This window comes from Pipistrellus hanaki (genome assembly GCF_964339955.1).
Source record: "Pipistrellus hanaki genome assembly, chromosome: 12".
NCBI lineage: Eukaryota > Metazoa > Chordata > Mammalia > Chiroptera > Vespertilionidae > Pipistrellus > Pipistrellus hanaki.
The window spans coordinates 36,606,167-36,624,887 of NC_140514.1; the positions used below are offsets into that span (position 1 = coordinate 36,606,167).

At 43.4% G+C, this 18,721-nt stretch overlaps 1 protein-coding gene across 5 annotated transcripts in view; it reads left to right on the plus strand.

Moving 5' to 3' along the window:
* ARHGAP25 (Rho GTPase activating protein 25) overlaps positions 1-18,721 on the plus strand; it is a 77,600-nt gene that overhangs the window by 54,702 nt on the left and 4,177 nt on the right. For all 5 annotated transcript variants that reach the window (XM_084900542.1, XM_084900545.1, XM_084900541.1 and 2 more), the window contains 5 exons: positions 7,580-7,787; positions 12,471-12,603; positions 13,425-13,498; positions 15,126-15,247; positions 16,043-16,239. In XM_084900542.1, the coding sequence (XP_084756668.1) occupies positions 7,580-7,787; positions 12,471-12,603; positions 13,425-13,498; positions 15,126-15,247; positions 16,043-16,239 (734 nt within the window). The remainder of the gene's footprint in view (positions 1-7,579; positions 7,788-12,470; positions 12,604-13,424; positions 13,499-15,125; positions 15,248-16,042; positions 16,240-18,721) is intronic.

Here is an 18,721-nt window from a genome sequence, read left to right on the forward strand (position 1 = left end):
AAGCATTGTGCTAGCAGCAGGGGTATAATAGTGAAAGAGATAGTGGTGGGAGCAGTGAGGAAGGAAGAGAAGAGGAAAAAAAGGCAAATTCCTTTCTCTCAAGAAGCTTACAGTATAGTATAAGATACATAAATTAATTAAACACACACACACACACACACACACACACACACACAAAGAAACCTATGTAACTACAACTCTGAAAAGTAGCACAAAGGAAAAACACATGATAAGATAGGGGGTGGGGGAGGATTGTATTTGCCAAGAAATTTAGGGAAACCCTCAACTAGTGATGACTCAGCTTAAATCGGAAGGGTTAATAGAGGCTAATTAGGCAGAAAAAGAGGAAGAGGAAGTGTCTCTGTCAGAGAAATAGCATGTGCAAATGTCCTGTGACAGAAAGAACAGGTTCTGAATTGAGAGAAAGGTGAAAACAGTGAAGATAGCCCTGATAAAGATGTTGGCTTGGAAGAGGGTGATGGTGGAGAAGGAGAAAAGTGAATAGGTCTGTGCAGCATTTTACTGTAGAGGTGACACTGCCAGACCTGGGAGTGAATGCCACATGAAGGAGAATGTGGGGTCCAAGATGAGTCCTCTATTCCTGGCCTTTGAGTGAATGGAGGGATGAACACTTGGTTGGCAGCATCGCACTGCTCAGGGCCTTTCCTGGCAATCCTCCCTGCTCCTGACTATCTCAGCCTCACTCCCCCCAACCCCTATCTCTTACCCCAGTGATGCCAAAAGTCCATTTCAAGTCTCCTGGGCCTGTCTGGTAGGGTTGCTGCACTATTTGCTAAATCATCTCCACGGGAGGGGGAAAAAGCATCTCCCTTTAGCCAACAACCCACCTCCGAGACTATTCTCTGTGAAGGCTCGACCGAACCACCTGCAACTGTGAAAGCATTTCCAGAGAAGGGTGGGCTGGCTTCATCAACACTAAGTGAAATCCTGTGTTCCTGCCAGATGCTTTGATATATGGGGCAATGCTGGTAAGGGCTTGCGTGAGGGAATTTTTTTAACCCAGCTCCGTGGTATCCCTTGAATGGCAGTTGACAATTAGCTGCTAAGTAAAAGGAGGCACTTATTTTTATTGTGGGCCCTGACAGCTTTATGTTCACTCTTTAAAAGCCAAGAGTCATGTGTATAAAGGTGAGTGGGGAGGGGAAGTGGTGTGGGAAGGAGGGAGGGAGGGAGGGCCCGGGGCAGGTGCCTACAGATCCCAGAGTTTCTGTGCTGGAGTCAGAATCCGAGCAGTATTTACAAGCATGTGCTGGTCTGAAGGCGAGAGAGGGTGGCTCTCCCAGCCTGGGGAGGAGGACAGGCCTGAGGCTGGCCCAGCAGGGGCTGCGATTCCTCGCTGTTGCCTGCCTCATATTCCCAGGATGCCGCAGTGGGCAATGAGCTGTGGTTTTCCCTCTCTGGCACTGCTCTTTGGCTGGAATTTCAGGAAGAAAATCCACAAGCTCCGAAAGAAAGGTATTTCCTCCCTATTTTGTGATTCTAGTCTTCCTCTGAAAAACACTTTGCCCGGCTCCCCTTCTCCCTCCCCTCCCTTGTCAGGGGTGGGGAAGCTCCTGGAACTGTGCCCACGGGAAGCAGGTACCAATGCTTAGCAGACAGGGCGAGTGGGAAGGGGTGAAGCTGGGAGCAGAAGGGAGTGGGCAGACTCTCCTGGTGACGGGGGTTGGGGGGTTAGGGGAGGACGGGGGGCATAGGTGGGGGGGAAATGGGTTCTTTTGTCTTGAACCCAGGAATGTTTGAGTGATGAAGGAGAGACCAGGAAGTAATAGCTAATCCTTCCATTTTAATTTTCCCAAACCAACCCTGTGTCCTGTTATTGTTATTGTGTGTGTGTGTGTGTGTGTGTGTATGTGTGTGTGTGTGTATGTCTGTGTAGCAAACCTAGGGAGGGGTCTTGAGAAATAAAGGCTGGATGATGACCAGTAAGCAGAAACTGGACATCAGTCCACCTCTTTCTGTCACAGAATTAACTTAATTAAGTTAATTAATTATTATTTGACATATTGTGATTCGCTAATCATTTAAAATTTGTATCCGTTAAGATGGAAATGCCTGTTAATGCTGACTGGTCCAACATGATGAGCAGTTTTTAGTGAATGAGTGGCTAGCAGAGGATAGAAAGAGCAGGTGCAACCTAGGAGGCCATGGTGCAGAAGGGAAACCTAGGGGTGGAGAATGGTCTTTGAGTGTCTCCCACCACCTTCCTCCTTCATTGGACTCTTCCTTAGTTTCATTGATGAGGGATGTCTCAGCTCATCTATTCCCCATACCTAGGCTACTTTATGTCCACCCAGGATCAAAGGGTGGCAATCAATATCCAGAAGTCAGAGATAGGCAGAGCTCAGGATTGGTCTCTGGCTTTCCAGGGATGTTGTGCACCAAACTCCTCATATTCGATCTGAGATGAAGAGTGATGAAGCCTGGCCTAGACAAACTAAAGCAAGCAAGGATGCTCCATCTCTCTCATAAGAAGTTGGTCCTGATGTGCCTAGAGCTTGCAACAGTTATGTCTTGTTGGAGAGAATAGCTTTGGCTGATTTGTAGGATGGAGATGTAAAGTTCCCAAGTCTTCATCGTATGATATTTATGATATTTAAAGCTGTGAGATTTACAGAGTATATGCAGATGCAAAAAAGAAAGCCTGGGACACTCTGACATTTGGAGGACGGGGAGAAACAGGAATCATCAGAAAAGGCTGAGAAGGAGCAGCCAATGAGCTAAATGGAGAAATGAGAGAGTGGTGGTCCAAAAGCCATGTGAAAATTTGTATCATGAAGGAGGGGTAATTTAATGGGGGCTGATAGAGGAATTAATGTAAGGATGGAGAATGTGACCCCAGGATTTATAAATGTAAAATAGGCCATTGATCTTGGCAAATGCAAGTATGAAGAAATGCTGATCAGAGTGTATTCAGGAGAGACAAGGCTGAGTACAGGAGGGGTAGGGGACAGCAGGTAATAACAGCTCCTTGAGGACTGGTCCATCACGTGCCAGGCTCTGTGCCAGGAGATAAAAATAGATGGTGAGCCAGACAGGCTGTCGGCCTTTGAGGAGCCCACAGTCCAGTGGAAGAGAGAGATGTTTAAATAAATCATTGTAAAATCCATGAGAAGAGATGGAATAGAGGTATATACAGGGAGCTCTATGAGCACAGAGGAGAGTGATCAAGTCCCTCTGAGGCGATGGCATTTGAACTTGGGCTATCGTAAGATCAGGTTTCTAGGTGGGGAGAAGGAGGAAGGGCATTTGCTCTAGAGTTTCCAAGAGCAAAGACCATTTTTCACTCTTTCTATCATAATCTCTAGCTACCACAGCACAGATGCTCAGTCTATATTTGCTGAGTGATTTGTGAATTCCAGTGAAAGGAATTTGCAAGAAACAGAGTCGCATAAGAAATCATTGCAATAATTTTGAAAGTGGCAGCAAGGGTAGAGAGGAGAGACAGTTGAAGGTGTAATTTAGAATGTACTGATCTCTCTGGAAGGAAAGAGGGGTGTTGCAGATCATTTCAATGCTCACACTTTTGCTAACTGGGCTGAGTGCAGGTACCTTGTATTAAAGCGCTTGGTGTTTGAGTGCTCGATTGACCAAATGCTATGGCTGTGAGGAATGCTACAGAAGAAGGGTGATTTGTAAGGAGGGATAGGTAGAATGAGAGTGAGGTTGGAGAAGCCATTAAGTGTTGGACTTGTGGAATGGGGGGAGGGAAGAGAGAGAGAGAGAGAGAGAGAGAGAGAGAGAGAGAGAGAGAGAGAGAGAGAGAGAGAGGAGAAATTACAGAGATAGAGATAGGAAGAGACCAGGAGCAGATATGTGTATTTTAAGTTACCAGATTATAGGCGATATCCCAATGTCTAGAGTGGGAGGACATCTGAGATGGAATGCCAGGAAATGGCACAGCAGGTAGAAGAAGGGGCACAGTAAAGGAGACTGCAAAAGAGTCCATAGAGATGTGGGCATAAAATGAGAGTGGGTGATTTTGTAGTCATGTAGGGAGAATGTCTTGAAAAGGAAGAAGAATCATTCCCATCAGAATCTTCAGTGAAGACCAGTAGAGTGTGGAATAAGCATAGGACGGCAGGGCACTGGAAGTTTTCTTGGGCAGATTGAGTGGAAAGATGCAGGCTGATTAAACCAAATGGAGAGGATTGAGGAGTTGGGAAGTGAATGCTAAGGGCAGAAGTAAAGGCTGTGAGGGTGGATGACTCTTTCAAGACGTAGACTCATCATTTTTTGGATGAATATACTGGTGGATAGAAGAAAGGAAAGCATTGGTCATTTGAGACTCAGGATAGGAGATTAGTCTTTAATAAATTAGCAAAGACTTAGATACATGTGGGCTCTTTCAATTGAAAGGGAAAAATTCAAAAAGAGAAGGAGTGAAATCTTGGAAGAGGTGAAAAGGGTGGAAGAAAACACTATCTTGGAGGAAGTACAGGGTCCTTTTCTCCCTCTAAGAGAGACAGGCAGGCATACAGGAAGAAGAATAAAAAAGGCAGGGACTGAAAATGAGGGAGTTCACTCATCATGTCCTCAATTGGGGGAGATAAGGGAAAGAGGAGACAAGGTCACCTGCTGAGACAGGAGAGGGAATGGTGGTGAGCTCAAGGGGAGTGGTGAAGCTTTGGAACCGATCTTACAGAGATTGGAAATATAAATGTCCATGATATGTTAGGCTGCATTCACACGTAGCTTCCAGTTGCCTGATAAAGGCATGGAGAGAGAGTGGAAATCAGCAGAGTGGAGATGATGGAGAGAAAGGATGGGGGAATGAGTGTACTGTTGAAAGTGGACAGGACTGATGCACTCAGAAGAGGAGAAAAGTTAGAGGATTGACTATGCAGAGGGGCATAAGAAGAAGCTTGATTCCAGATCACCTGCAACGTGGACCTTCCTTCTGCTTGGGGACCTCAGAAATGCAGCTCACATTTGAGAACTCTGACAGCTGTGTGCACACTGTCACATTGTGTTTGGGAGATCTTTCCTTAGGAGGCCCCGTGGACCCCTTGAATTCAAGTTTCAACTACACTGAAACACATCCACCTGTCCCTTTGAAGTGTTCTTCCCTAGACCCCTCAAAGGGAATTTTACAAAGGCCACGTGGCCTATATTGTAAGTCAGCTCATTTTAATTATTTCCTTCCAGTTTGGTGAATATATATATCCAGATCATTTCACAGACAAACAACAATCTAATTCTATATTGTATTGATATTCCCTAATTGTTTTTCATTATTTTGCATGGGGTCTTTTCATGTTCATAATTTGATGACAAGCTAATTGAGCATAACAATCCCTTACTCTGTATAGCCAATGGAATGCCATGTGGGCTGCTCCTGGCACATGGCAGGGTACTCAATAAATGTTAGCGTGAAGCTGAATTTATCTGCTGAGATATCAACTAGTGTTTAAAGTAAATAAATGCCAAAATTATCATTAATCATGGAAAGCATTTGCTTGAAGATGAAATGATTTATTAAGTAGTTTAGCAAAATTTGTTGACTCTACCTTGTGCCAGGCCCTACGCCAAACTCTGGGAATAAAAAGAGACCATCCCCATATTTCTAGCATGAGAGAGTCTATAGTCATACAGAGGGCACTGGGGCATACACATAATCATAGCACAGTGTAGAAAGGAATTGGGATATTTGAGAAGGATATGGATACACAGAATAGAGATAGAATCTCTCAGACTGAGGTCAGGGAAGGCTTAGCAGAGATGACAATAATTGAATGGAGCCAAGGAAGACAAATGGAATTCCAGCAGACAGAGAGGGGAGAGATGAACAGATGAGGCAGTGAGAAGAGACCATTTGAGGGCATGGACATTGGAGAGCACCGTCGGCTTTGGGAACACCAGGTGAGGTGCCTCTGGGCATGTGGCAGGAAGTCAGGCCAGAAAGGTAGGCGGGGGCCGGGCTGAATGCCAATCTAAAGAATGCCAGCCCCAGCTTCCAAACTTTAGCCACAGAAATATTTACTCAGTCTCCCTGAAACACAAGTAAAACAGACAACAGCCCAGCAGGTCTGGTTGGGAGTAGGGAGAACAGAGACTCGCTTGTTCAGCTGCTCCTGGATCTAATATGCCCTCACCTCTCAAGCACTTGATGTGAGGAGGGAAGGGCTTCAGAGGAACCCCCGAGTATTCTGAGGGGTAATTTGAAAAACACTGCTGTGGTAATATGGGAAGAAGTGGCTGATATTAAAAATAAGGGGGAATATGCTCAGGGAGACCAGTGGTTTAAATAGGAAAGTAGCAGGAGGGTTTGAACATAGTAGAAGAGAAGAAACACAGTCATAGATGAAGAGAGGAATCAAGTCTGGGCTGGGCTGGGACAATGGGTAAGGACGGAAAGGACATGAGAGATTCGAGAACACATTAGAGCTCTTAATAGGTGGAATCCACATTAATTAGAGACTCGTCCAGGGGACCTACTAGAGAGAATCATGGGAAAAAAACCAAAGGGCTTTGGAAACCCGTGTCCATGGATTGAAGTGGTTGGTGCCACAGGCTTCATTATAACAGAGGGAAATGCAGGTAGGACAGAGTTGAAAGCATAACCCATCTTCTGAACTTCCAGGCCTCATGGGAAAAAATGAGTAGCCACCGATTATCCTGATTTAGAAATTAACTTTATTACACCGCTGGGGTGGAAAAAGGCCGGAGCCAGGCGCTGACAGGGCCGGGGCGGGCTGGTCTGTGCATGCGTTGCTGGAGGCACTGTAATTTGGAACAGTGTTTTTGGAATGCGATTTGCATACCATCGAGCGATTAAAATGTTCAAGCCACGTGAATTAGTAATTCTACATGTGGGGCTTTGCCCTAAGGAAATAGTTCAAAAGAAGAAATAGCCTGTGCCCATTCATCCAAATGTCAAATAATTAATTAAACAATTAATTAGAAAAATGCATGTGCTCTGTACATTCCAGGAACTCTGTTAGGCAAATGAATATGTTCTGTGTGTGGCAATGTTAAAATAGTCAAGCACAGTAAATCAATCTAAATTATTCAAATACCTCACTGGTTTAATATGCTCTGAGATATCCTGTGATAGATTGATGCTTATTTAAAATCACCTGCTTGCTGCTGTGGTGAAGCGCACATTCTCTTGCATATACTGCCTGTATTGAGTTCTGACTGTACCGTGCCCTGGCCTCTGACCTTAGCAAGTTCATCAGTGCCTCTAAGGCTCAGTATCTTTCACAGTAAGGTGGGCATAACAATTAATACCACTTCCTAGGATTGCTGTCAAGATTAAATGAGAAAAGATATTCAAAGTGCTGAACGCCATTCCTAGCACACTCAATAAAAGTTACTTGTTACTTTAAATGCGTAAACATGTGTGTCCATAGAAAAAGACTGACAGAGACTACCCCAGTTTCCAGCCCCAGGAAATATTGTGGGTGACTGGTTTCCTCTATTTTGTTTAGTATCATTTCCCTAAAGCCTTTGAGGTCATAGGCAACACAGAAATTCAAGAAATAGGCGAAGCACTTTGACCTGTCAGTTCATCCAACGGGAGACAAAATAATGGGCAGGTGCTGTTTTTCTCTCCCAGCGGTGTTTGGCCAGCGTTTGGATGAGACCGTGGCCTATGAGCAGAAATTCGGGCCCCACCTGGTGCCCATCCTTGTGGAGAAGTGTGCGGAGTTCATCCTGGAACATGGCCTGAACGAAGAGGGCATCTTCCGGCTGCCTGGGCAGGACAACCTGGTGAAGCAGCTCAGAGATGCTTTCGATGCGGGGGAGAGGCCCTCCTTTGACAGGTACGCTGCCTTCACCTCACCCTTCCCTCTGCCTTCACTTGCGTAAGAAGATTCTCTCTTCCAGTGGAGCTGTGGGACTCACACAGACACTGCCAAGAGCCCTGGCTTGCAACAGAAAGAGCCTTTGTTTTGCTCAAAGTTTAGGATGTGGGAGCCTGGGGCACAGTTAGGAGACATGGTGATCAATTACCTGAGAGAGAGGTGAGCTCCACGGAGAGCCTGCTGGGCAGATACGGGGAGGGGAGTATGGGGCAGGGGAAAGATGGGTTCTAGTTCCAGGCCCAGCCTTCAGGGCAGATAAGGAACTTCGGGGCTGAGTTGCCTGTACAACAGACTGGGTGTGGTGGAGGACACACCATGTCTAGATCTAAGGGCTGTGAAGGTCTCCCTAGGCTTTGCTGAGCAGCCAGAACCAGCCCTTGTTAATGCAGGAGAGCACAGGACTTTCCAATTCTGAACTTGGTTCTGAGCCCTTCTGGAGGGAGTACATACCATCAGGTTGGCTGCCTGGTGTTTTCCCAATGGATGTTGCCCAGCCCTGTTTGGGGCATTTCTGGTGCAGGGTCATTTCTCCCCACCATTCCCTTCCCTCCCCACCTCCTCCAGCCTCCCAGCCAAGGCTTTCTTGTCTGCCATGCGCAGCTAGTACAACCACCATCCTACATTGCACGCGCTCTGCTTATTGTGCAATATTTGCCTTGGTTGCCTGCATGCACTTGCCTTGCTGGCAAGAAAAAGTCATTATTCTTTCCAAATCAGTGGCCCATAAACTAAGATTTAGCAAGTCAGGCCTGAGCGCTATCCAGTTTCCAAAGGTTGAAATTCTTCACAAGCTTTTTGAGAACTGAGGAGCAGGACTGATCCTGGCAAAAGGTGAATAGCTGGGTGTCACGCTATGTGGACAGTCTCACTGCTCACCTCTCTCTCTCCTCCCTCACTCCAGTCCCCAACGTTTCCATTCTGCCTCCGAAGCATCTCTAACACCCATCCGTTTCCCTCCTCGTGGCCACTGTCTTAGTTTGGACCACCATAGGCCTGTCTTTGCTGCCCTTGGCACATAACAGGTTAGTGTAGCAAGGGTGCTGTATTTTAACAGGAAAGCAATGGGGGGAGTTGTTACTGGAACTATACCAGGTTATGGGCATGGAATTTAAGGATCTTTTAGCATCACCGTAAACTGATTTTCATTACCAAGCACTTGTTCAATTAAGCTTGCCACCTTTATATTCACTTTTCTTCTTATTTTTTTAATTAGCTTTGAGTTGATCAAAAGATGCAGGTGGGTTGTTGCAAAAGCAATGTGAAGTCAGCCAGCAGGCATAGAGGTGATTTCAGGGGGTTGCCAAATACCCGCCCTAGCCTCGAGCTCCTGCGTCTATAAAATCAGCATGGGTGGCAGAGTCAGAGTCTTTGATTCTTCTGAAATATTTGGATCTGAAAGAAGGAAAGTTATTACACATCTCCGCTGCCAGAACTGAGGAGTTCCCACAGCCAAATATAGGAAGGGCCCTTCAGGGTCCTCCCAGAACTGGTTCTTTGGGCTCACATGACCTTTGTGGATACTCATCTAGACCTCCCTACATTGGTCACATGTGCAGTTTCACTGTGAGTTTCCCAAATTGCCTCACTAGATGAAGGAAATCAAAGGAACTCTATTGGCAGATTCCAGTACAGGTGTGTCAGGCTCTCATTCAAGATAAAACTATGAATTTGAAAATTTCTTTGTCTAGCCTCTACTAGGCTGGCTACTGCCTGCTCACAGAGCCAGTGCACTTCCAAGACCTCTCATCTCTGGGAGGAATGCACAAAGACAGTCTGCATTATAAGATCAGTGCTTCAAAGAAAGGTGGGCAGAGCTATCTGGGAGCCCTGGCTAATCTCTGCGGGACCAGGGCTTGAACTCAGAAACCACCTGGCTCCTGACGTGCTTGTAGTCTTTGATTTAAAATTTAAGGATGTTCCATTGGGTTGGAGGAACAGCAAAATCAGGAAGTACCATGCAGGAAATTTAGACTATAACCATGACATCTGTTCAGCCCTATCCCAATGGGGCACAGACATGAAACCAAAAATTTACAGAAGTAACTATAATTTTCATTGTATTAAGTGCTAAAAAATGAAAAAGATGGTACTGTGAGAATTTAGAACAGGGGTTTTTGACATGGTCTTGTGGATTTAGGAAGTTCCCCAAGAAAATGACATTTAAGCGGAGACACAGTAAAGAAGCATAAGGAGTTAGGTGATGCATTCATATTTTCCCCTGGTAAAATGAATGGGCAGCTTCCTGTGCATTCCAGTGTCCTAGGATGATTTACATTGCTAACTGTGTTCTTTGATTACAACTTTGAGGTATCTATATTGTATCTGTGGTTTATAACCCCTTTCTCGTCTAATGTTGGCTATTAAATGTTGTCTTTGTTTCTCCTGACTAACCTGTCTGGTAGTTTTTATTATTGTTTCTCTTCAAAAGATTCTGTTTCCTTGATATATCCTCTATGCTTTTTTTCTCATTTCAAATTCTTTGTTTTCTACATTGTTTTTGTGGGTGTGTTTTGAGCGCTGGGTGCTGTGTCAGGCCGGGGACAGTGCACTGGAGAATGGAACCCTGGAGGCAGGAGGCTAGATTAGGAGGCTGTGCAGTCCTGGCAGGGAGTGGGGGCAGGGGGAATCCTCCTTTTGAAAAGTAGAGTGGAAGGAGGAGAGGGACTTGGAGATATTCATGTGACATTTGGATAGTAGAATTGAGGGGACCTGGGATACTAATTGGATGTGGGGTGAGAGAGACCCCGATCGAACCGTAGACCCTGGATTCTGATTAAGACCTGGGTGGACGGCGACATTAGGAGAATGTTACTCCTGCAAGGTGGGCTCTGGTGGATTTTCTGACACTTCCTTGAAAACTTCTTGTATATTTTGCCAAGAGGGCTTTGCCTGGGGATATTTTTAGGCAAAGACTCAGCAGGGAAGTCTCTTCCTGAATCCCCACCCCCTGACTTCCTGAGGGCCACCATGGAGCCTAGATAGCAGTCTGGTCTGTGCAGGCTGCGGTGCAGAGTTCACAGGCGGCAAAGGGGAGCCTCCAACCCACTGGCTGTCAAAAACAAGTGTTCAAAAATGTGCACACAACGCCAAGACAGAGCTTTCTAGTCAAGTCCTGGCATTCTCTCTTCTGCTGCCTCCAAGGCCTCGCTTCTCCTCCTCCTGTCCAATCCACCCCTCCTGTCTCTCATCGGGATGTATTCCACCCAGCAGATTCTATATTCCCAATTGCTGGCTAAACGAGACCCTCAGGTTATCTGAGCCTCTTCCCACATCACAACTTTCTAAACACTATCAGGGCTATCTCTTAAGAACATCAGTTCTTCTTGATATGAAATAAATCAATATTTCTTTACTAATGATGTTCTAGTATATGGTAGATTCAGATTTATTTTCTCTATGGAATAAATGCAACAGCTCTATAAACCAGGAGTCAGCAGACGTTTTTAAAGGGCCACCTTTGAAATATTTATGTGTTGTGGGCTAGATGGTCTCTGTGGCAGCTTCTCAACTCTGCTCTTATCTCAACTCTGCCAAAGACTATACAAAAATGAATGAGCATAGCAGTGTTCCTATAGCATTTTATTTATGGAAGCTGAAATCAAAATTTATGTCATTTTCACATGCCATGAAATATCCTTCTCTTGAGTTATTTCTCCAACCATTAAAATACGTAAAATCCATTCTTAGCTAGCTGGCTGTACAAATATAGACTTTGGGATCATGCTATGTCAACTCCTACTGTTAACCCGAGAAGCTGAGCTGAAGAGCCTATGTCTCTTTCTGCTAACCAGGTGATCAAATCAATGTTGTCTCAGTTCCTGCAGCAGGCCTCCTCCCTCCCCCTCTAGGCTGATCCACATGCTGCCTGCCCCACGCTTTAATTCCTGATCACTCTACAGATCTTGACTGAAGAGTCCCTTGAGGCTCCCCAACTCTGCATTAAGTCCCTTTCCACATTTCCATATGATCCCAGGCCCAGGACTTCCCTTGTCTTGGTACTAACCATATGGTATTGTAATGACTTGGTAACATTTAAGCTTGCACACCTCTGTGGTTCAATGAGGTGAGGTATCCTGTGTGTCCCTTTGATTCACTGCTGAAAGCCTAGTGCCTGACATAGTATCTGAAATAGTTTCTTTCAAAGCTTGTTAGTTGAATGAATGATTGCATAAATATATAAAGATCACAGAATTGATTTAAGATTTAATTTAAGATTAAATTAAAGATTGCAGAATTAATTTAAGATTCTGGGGGGGTCAAATAGATCAATGGACCATGGATATAAAGCAGTTATCACATGAAAAATGAGACACTAAGTACAGAATGCTAAATTGTGAGATGCTAAGGGACTTGGAGAAAAAAAGAAATCAATGAAGGTTAAACTGTTGAAGTTTAATGAAAAAGAAGACCTTGAACTTTCCTTTGAGGCAGTTAGGCAGAATAGATAAAGGAAAAGGTGTTAGGGGGATTATTCCATAAAAGGAATTAGCAAAAATGTTTTGGTCAATATACCTTTATCAGACTCTACTCCTCTGCAAAGCTTCCCTTCGGACCCTGGATTCTATTCAGTGGCTCATCAGAGGGTAGCTGAGGAGACTTCTGGAGTTTTGCTTTTAAAGGGTGTTGCTCATTTTCTTCCAGAGATACAGACGTGCACACGGTGGCCTCCCTATTAAAGCTCTATCTCCGGGACCTCCCAGAACCTGTGGTTCCCTGGAGCCAGTATGAGGGATTCCTGCTCTGTGGGCAACTCATGAATGCGGATGAAGCAAAGGTTGGTATCTCATTAGAGTTAGGTGTCCTGCTCGGAAAGAAGGTGATGGTTACTGAACACTATTCTGGTTAGGCAGGGAACAATGTGTCAGGAGGTCCATACCCGTTGGTGAGATACTTTGTCCACCAGGAACATCCTTGGCAACCAAAGGCAAATGAAGCCAATCATGGTGACAGCCTTCATGGGATGTAACAATCCAGTAAAGAATTGGCCCTTAATCAAATACCCCAAAGTCACTTTAAAGTTACTAAGAGAGGGAGGATGCAGTTGAGAAGGGTTTCTTGTTGAGACCCATTGGGACACAAGGGCAAGCTGTCCTACTTGGAAAGCAGGTGAGAGATCTGACTGTACTAGCTCCACGATGACCACAAGTGTCAGACATGGGCATACAAAGAATGCATGTGCCGGAGAGAGGAAGGGCGGAGCTTTTCTTGTTCCTTCCAGCTTCAGCTGCCTGTAGGGTCTGTGGCTCCCTGGGATAATTCCTTTTCTCAGAGTTTTGTGTGTGCCTTTCAATAGCTTTTTATTTTGAAATAACTGTAAATTCACAAAATGTTGCAAAAAAATAGAATGGAGAGGCTCATTATTTACTTATTTTTGTAGTGTTACTTTTTTTATTTGTTTGTTCTTCTTCCAAGAACCTGAGGCAAGGACTATCAACAACTCATACCCACAGTAATTGCTTAATGAATGCTTGAGATGTAACACTCCGATAGCACTGCCAAAGTGTTGCTTTTACACAGACACACCAATTATGTTCCAAGGTCTCATTGCTGGCAAGCGAGCAGGCTCATTTACTGGTATTAAAAATGTCTTTCCAGGCTCAGCAGGAGTTGATGAAGCAGCTCTCCACCCTTCCTCGAGACAACTACAGCCTCTTGAGCTACATCTGCAGGTAGGAATCCCCTGGTATCAGCTACACAGTTTCCAGTCTAGAGGGTGGGCAGTGAAGGGGGCCTCATATATGGTGATGCAAGATGATCTGACTGTGGGTGATAGGTACACAGTGCAATATGCAGATCTTGTATCATAGAAATCCACACCTGAAATCTATATGATCCTATTAACCAATGTCACACCAATAAATTTAAGAATAAGAATATAAGTAAATTCCTGGATGGAGAAGGAAAAAGTGTCTCCTTGAACTCAGAGATTCTAGTTCAGATCTTTGGAAGGTCAACTCTATTTACATAACTCCAAAGTACATTCCTGTGTCCACAAGATAATTTAAAGGACCCCCTGAAAATTTGATCAGCATACAAAATGTTCATGCTTCCTCCTCAGGCTTTCCTCAGCACTGCTTAAGAGTCTTGGGCATGCAGTAGAACCAAAATCTTTATAATGGGTTCTAGAATTAGCTCCAGTCATCCTGACTTAGTGCCCCAGAGGCATACATTCCAGTTCCCCTTTCTGAGGACCTGCTGTGTGTCTTCTCTGTGGCTGCTGAGTTGGGAGCCTGGATCTCCTGCCAGGCAGAGCTGAAATTTATCTTAAATTTAAAACATCATTTTTTTGTAGTTTCCAGATTATAAAAAGTGATGCATGCTTGATTTGGAAACCAGGAAAATGCAACATACTGTAAAGAAGAAATAAAAATTACCCACAATCTTCTTACCCAGTAAAAATCACTATTAAGACCTGAGTGTTTTTCCTTCTGGGTGTTTTTGTCTCTATGATTGATTTTTACATTCATCAATATAAATTTACCAGAACAATTTTTGTACCAAATTGAAATTACATACATGTATTTGTATTCTGCTTTCTTTTTTGGCTTCATGTTCCACTGTGAATACTTTCCTATGTCATAGAGTAGGATTTTAAATAACTTCATAATATGCCATAAGCTTTTCTCATTTGAACAGACCAGCATTTATTTGATAATTTTTCTGTTTCAAATTTTATGTTGCTCCAGCCTATCCATTTAAAAATGGTTTCCAGAAAAAGTAGAAAATCCTTTGTTGGCTGTTTAGTTTTCTTTAATTGTGATTCAGAAGTGCATGCCTCAATTGGGTAGAACTATAATAGAAATTAATTGTTAATTATTGAGCACCTGCTGAGAATTTGAGATACTTGGTGCTATAATTGGAGGATGAGAGTGAGGAGGCACTGGGATTCCCACCTCTGAGATTTTCCTCCCTGGAGACTTGGGCATGATGGGTGCTGAGAGCCTGGGAGATAAATTTATAAAGGCAGGATAAGGAGCAGTCAAATGCCTGTTTTGGTCCTTCTAGTCTCCTCTTAGCTCCCTGAAATTGGATCCTGCCTTCTGCCAATGTGACTCCCCTCTCTGCTCCCAGACCAAGGCCACCACCTCAGCAGGGCAGGCCCCTCCTGCTTTCTATTCTTCCTTCATCTTAAATCTTTGGGGATGAAGCTAAAATCTTCTGGGAAGAGCAGGCTGATCCCATTTCTGAGATCAGAAGGAGAATTGGGATGTATCTCTGACATCTCGTTGGTACCCAGAAGTGCTTTCTTCTGGCAAATTCTTATTTCTTATTCTGGGATTGCCTGTCTGTTCACAGGTTCCTACATGAAATCCAGCTGAACTGTGCTGTTAACAAGATGAGCGTGGATAACCTGGCTACCGTGATTGGTGTGAATCTTATCAGGTCGAAGGTAGAAGACCCTGCTGTGATTATGAGGGGTAAGAATGGTCCTGTGGTAAGCCAGATACAGAGGAACTAACAGCAGTTACAACACTAGCCCTCATGTCTGTGCACTGATCTGCAATTTGCCATGAATTTTCAGCTGATTATTTTGTCTGAATTGTAAAATAGTCCTGTGAAGTAGGCAGGGCAGGAATTAGGTCCATTCTCCAGACCACAGCAGTGGTTAAAGATTTACCTAAAGGTCACACGGTACATACAATAGGCTGGCACAAAAACAGTTAGCTAATGTTTCTTAATCTTTTATTATGTTTAAATATCCTTAGCCAGAGAGAATAAACAAGTTAATTTTATAAGCCAAGTCAAAAAAAGAATACTTGTAAAGCTGTGTTGAAAAGGCTTCTGAGGCTGTGTCTTGGATCAGTGAGCAAAATTTTTGCCATAGAGTACTGATGTCTGCCATAGATTTGTGGAGGCAATATGCCTGGCACATATTCACTGTGTGCAATAAAAATCGCATGTTACATTGAAGACCACATTAGGAGAGACAGTTGTCTTAATTTTCTCTCTGTTGTTAGATTGCTAATTTTCTGTTTAAAGACTGAGCCAGTGGGGTGTAAACTGAAAATAACCATCTTTCACTCCAGTCCACATCTATGTTCTAGCTTATCCCTTTCACTACAATATCATACCCCAAGCAATTAAGAAGAGTTTTATGAGGAGCAAAATGAGTTCCTTTTGGTTGCTGTGGTTTTAGAGACACTTTTGGAGACATCCCATAGGTGAGGACTACGTTGTGGTCCAGCACCACAAATCTCTTTCTTTTCTTTCAGGAACTCCCCAAATCCAAAGAGTGATGACCATGATGATCAGAGACCATGAAGTCCTCTTCCCCAAGTCCAAGGATGTACCCCTGTCACCCCCAGCTCCCAAAAATGACCCCAAGAAACCTCCAGTGCCTCGAAGCTCTGTGGGCTGGGATGCCTCTGAGGATGTCCCGATTTCTAGGACAGACAGCTTCAGTAACACGGTAAGGTGCAGAGAGCCTTCCTCCTTCCACAGGACTCTTCCTCTAATCCAGGTCATTCCATATAAGAGCTTCTGTGGGTGGCAGTTTGAGGAGTTTTTTTGATGATGCTGTGGCTATGGGTACAGCTGGTACAGAGTCATTTGAATGCATCTTTTATTTTCTTATTTATTTATTTATTTATTTATTTATTTATTTTTATTGTCTAAAGTTTTACATATGCCTCCTTTTCCCCAATTGACCTCCTCCCCCAGAGCCATTCCCACCCCGGGCATCTTGAAAGCTTGGCCTCTTTCAAAGTCTAGTCTCTGATTGCATCCTGGAGGTGGGATTAGTGATGTGTGTGTGCTAATGTGACCACTGAGCAATGGAACTCTTCAATGAAGCACACTCCAAAGGGAAACACTTTGAAACACGGTCCAGAGAAGTTCAATGGGAAAAAAGATACACCACCTTGTAAATGTTTCAGTGAGGGTTATTGAAAATTCTGGGTCAAAATCCAGAGAGAACTGGTTTCCTGCTAACCCATGAAACGTGATTTCTTTCTCAGAGCATGTGATGTGTTCGTGAAATATATCCCATTCTCTGATAAACTGTCTCAGCAATGTCAACCCCCTCATTTGTACTGAAGGCTCGGGGCTCACGTTCTCAATGTCAGAAAACTCCGCAGACTCTGAAATCTAGACTGTTTGAGGGCAACAACTTACAAAGGTCAAATATGTTTTATATATTTATAAAACAATTTTTTTAAATAAAAGAACATGTGAACTTTATGTAGCAGCCTGATTTGTTATGTGTGACCAAGAAATGAATTGAAAATTTTAGGTTGACCTGGTAATATAAGTTGCCTGTAGTACTTTTAATCTTGAGGATGATTAAGAAAGGATTGGGAGAAAAAGTAGGTAGTGGTTGGTGATGATGTTTCTTAGTAAAATCTGGACACACTGCATCTTACTAACACTCAAAAATTAAATTAATGTTTAGAAATGTTCATATCTTGTACAGTGACATCATCCTAGAAGTGCTTCAGATTAGCCATTGGTATGCTCCTTTGACAGGTTTATTCTTTTAATGGTAACAGTGTGGGCAGCTCTGGGCAGGCACTTTGCTGGGAAATATAAACAGATCAGATGTGGACTCCTCACTGTAACTCTATTGGGCAGAATTTATCATGCACATTTTATGTTTCAGGACTTCAGTCTCAGGGAGGTTGACCAGGTGGCCCAAGGTGACAGCACTAGAATGTTACAGAATAAGATTTTTGATCTAGTTCTCACCTCAAAGCTCCAGATGAGGTTGCTGAAGCACTTGATTAGCAGAAGAGTTAGAAAAAGAGTCTCAGCCCTTAGTTTCAGATTTGATGTTTACGACTATTCTTTGTGTGTGTGTGTGTGTGTGTGTGTGTCTTTCTCTTTCTTTTTCCTTTCTAATTTAATTGAAAAAAATAAAAAGGAAGAAAAAGAGCTACATTGAGAAGTCCTGATCCCTCTTCTACCTCCACCCACTCCATCCTTCCCTGCCTTTATTAGTTTCTTATTTATCTTTCCAGTGTTCCTTTATGCAAATTTAAGCAGATATGAATGTAAATTATTATTCATCTCCCTATTACCCAAAATATTCTCTCTCCACACACACACACACACACACACACACACACACACACTTCACTCTGTATCTTGAATTTTTCCACTTAACAATATATACTGTAGACCTTTTCATGTTAATACATAGACAGCTACCTCATATGACCTTATGTTTTTTGCAGGAATATAGTGTTTCACTCTTGTATCATAATCTACTTAACCAGCCCTTACAGATAAACAGATAATTTTCATGCCTTTCTACTACAAATAAGGCTACAATGAATAACCTTGACTATACTTCGTTTTGTGTCCAGGGCTGTATTTTATATTTCTGGGATAAATCACCAGAACTGGGGTTGCTGACTCAGAAATTACATAGATTTGTAATGTGTAATTTTGATTAAAATTATCAAATGAAGTTTGTGCCATTTTGTACTTCTACCAGTGATGTATAAAATAATCTGTTTCCTTAGCAGAGGTGTACTGTCAAAATTGGGGCTCTTTTGTGATGGGGGTCCTTTTGATAAGTGAGAGCTGATATGTCAGGAATTTTAATTTGAGTTTTCCTATTATGAGAGAGTCCAAATATCTTTTCTTCTATGTAAAGGCCAACTGCATTTTCCTCTGTGAGCTCTTTGCCTCATTCTTTTCCCATTAGCTATTGGTCTTTTTCTTTTCAATTGATTATTGGTCTTTTTCTTCTTCATTTTTATGAACCTTAGATAGTAGGGAGAGTAGCCTGTTGTCAGTGATATGCCTTGCAAATATTCTTGCAGTTTGTCATTTGTTATTTGATTTAGCATGTGGTTATTTCTTTGTTTTAATTTTATTCTTTTAAGTTTGGGGGCTCATGCCATGTAGGTTGAGTTTATCAAATGTTTGTTTTATGGCTTTTGAATTTT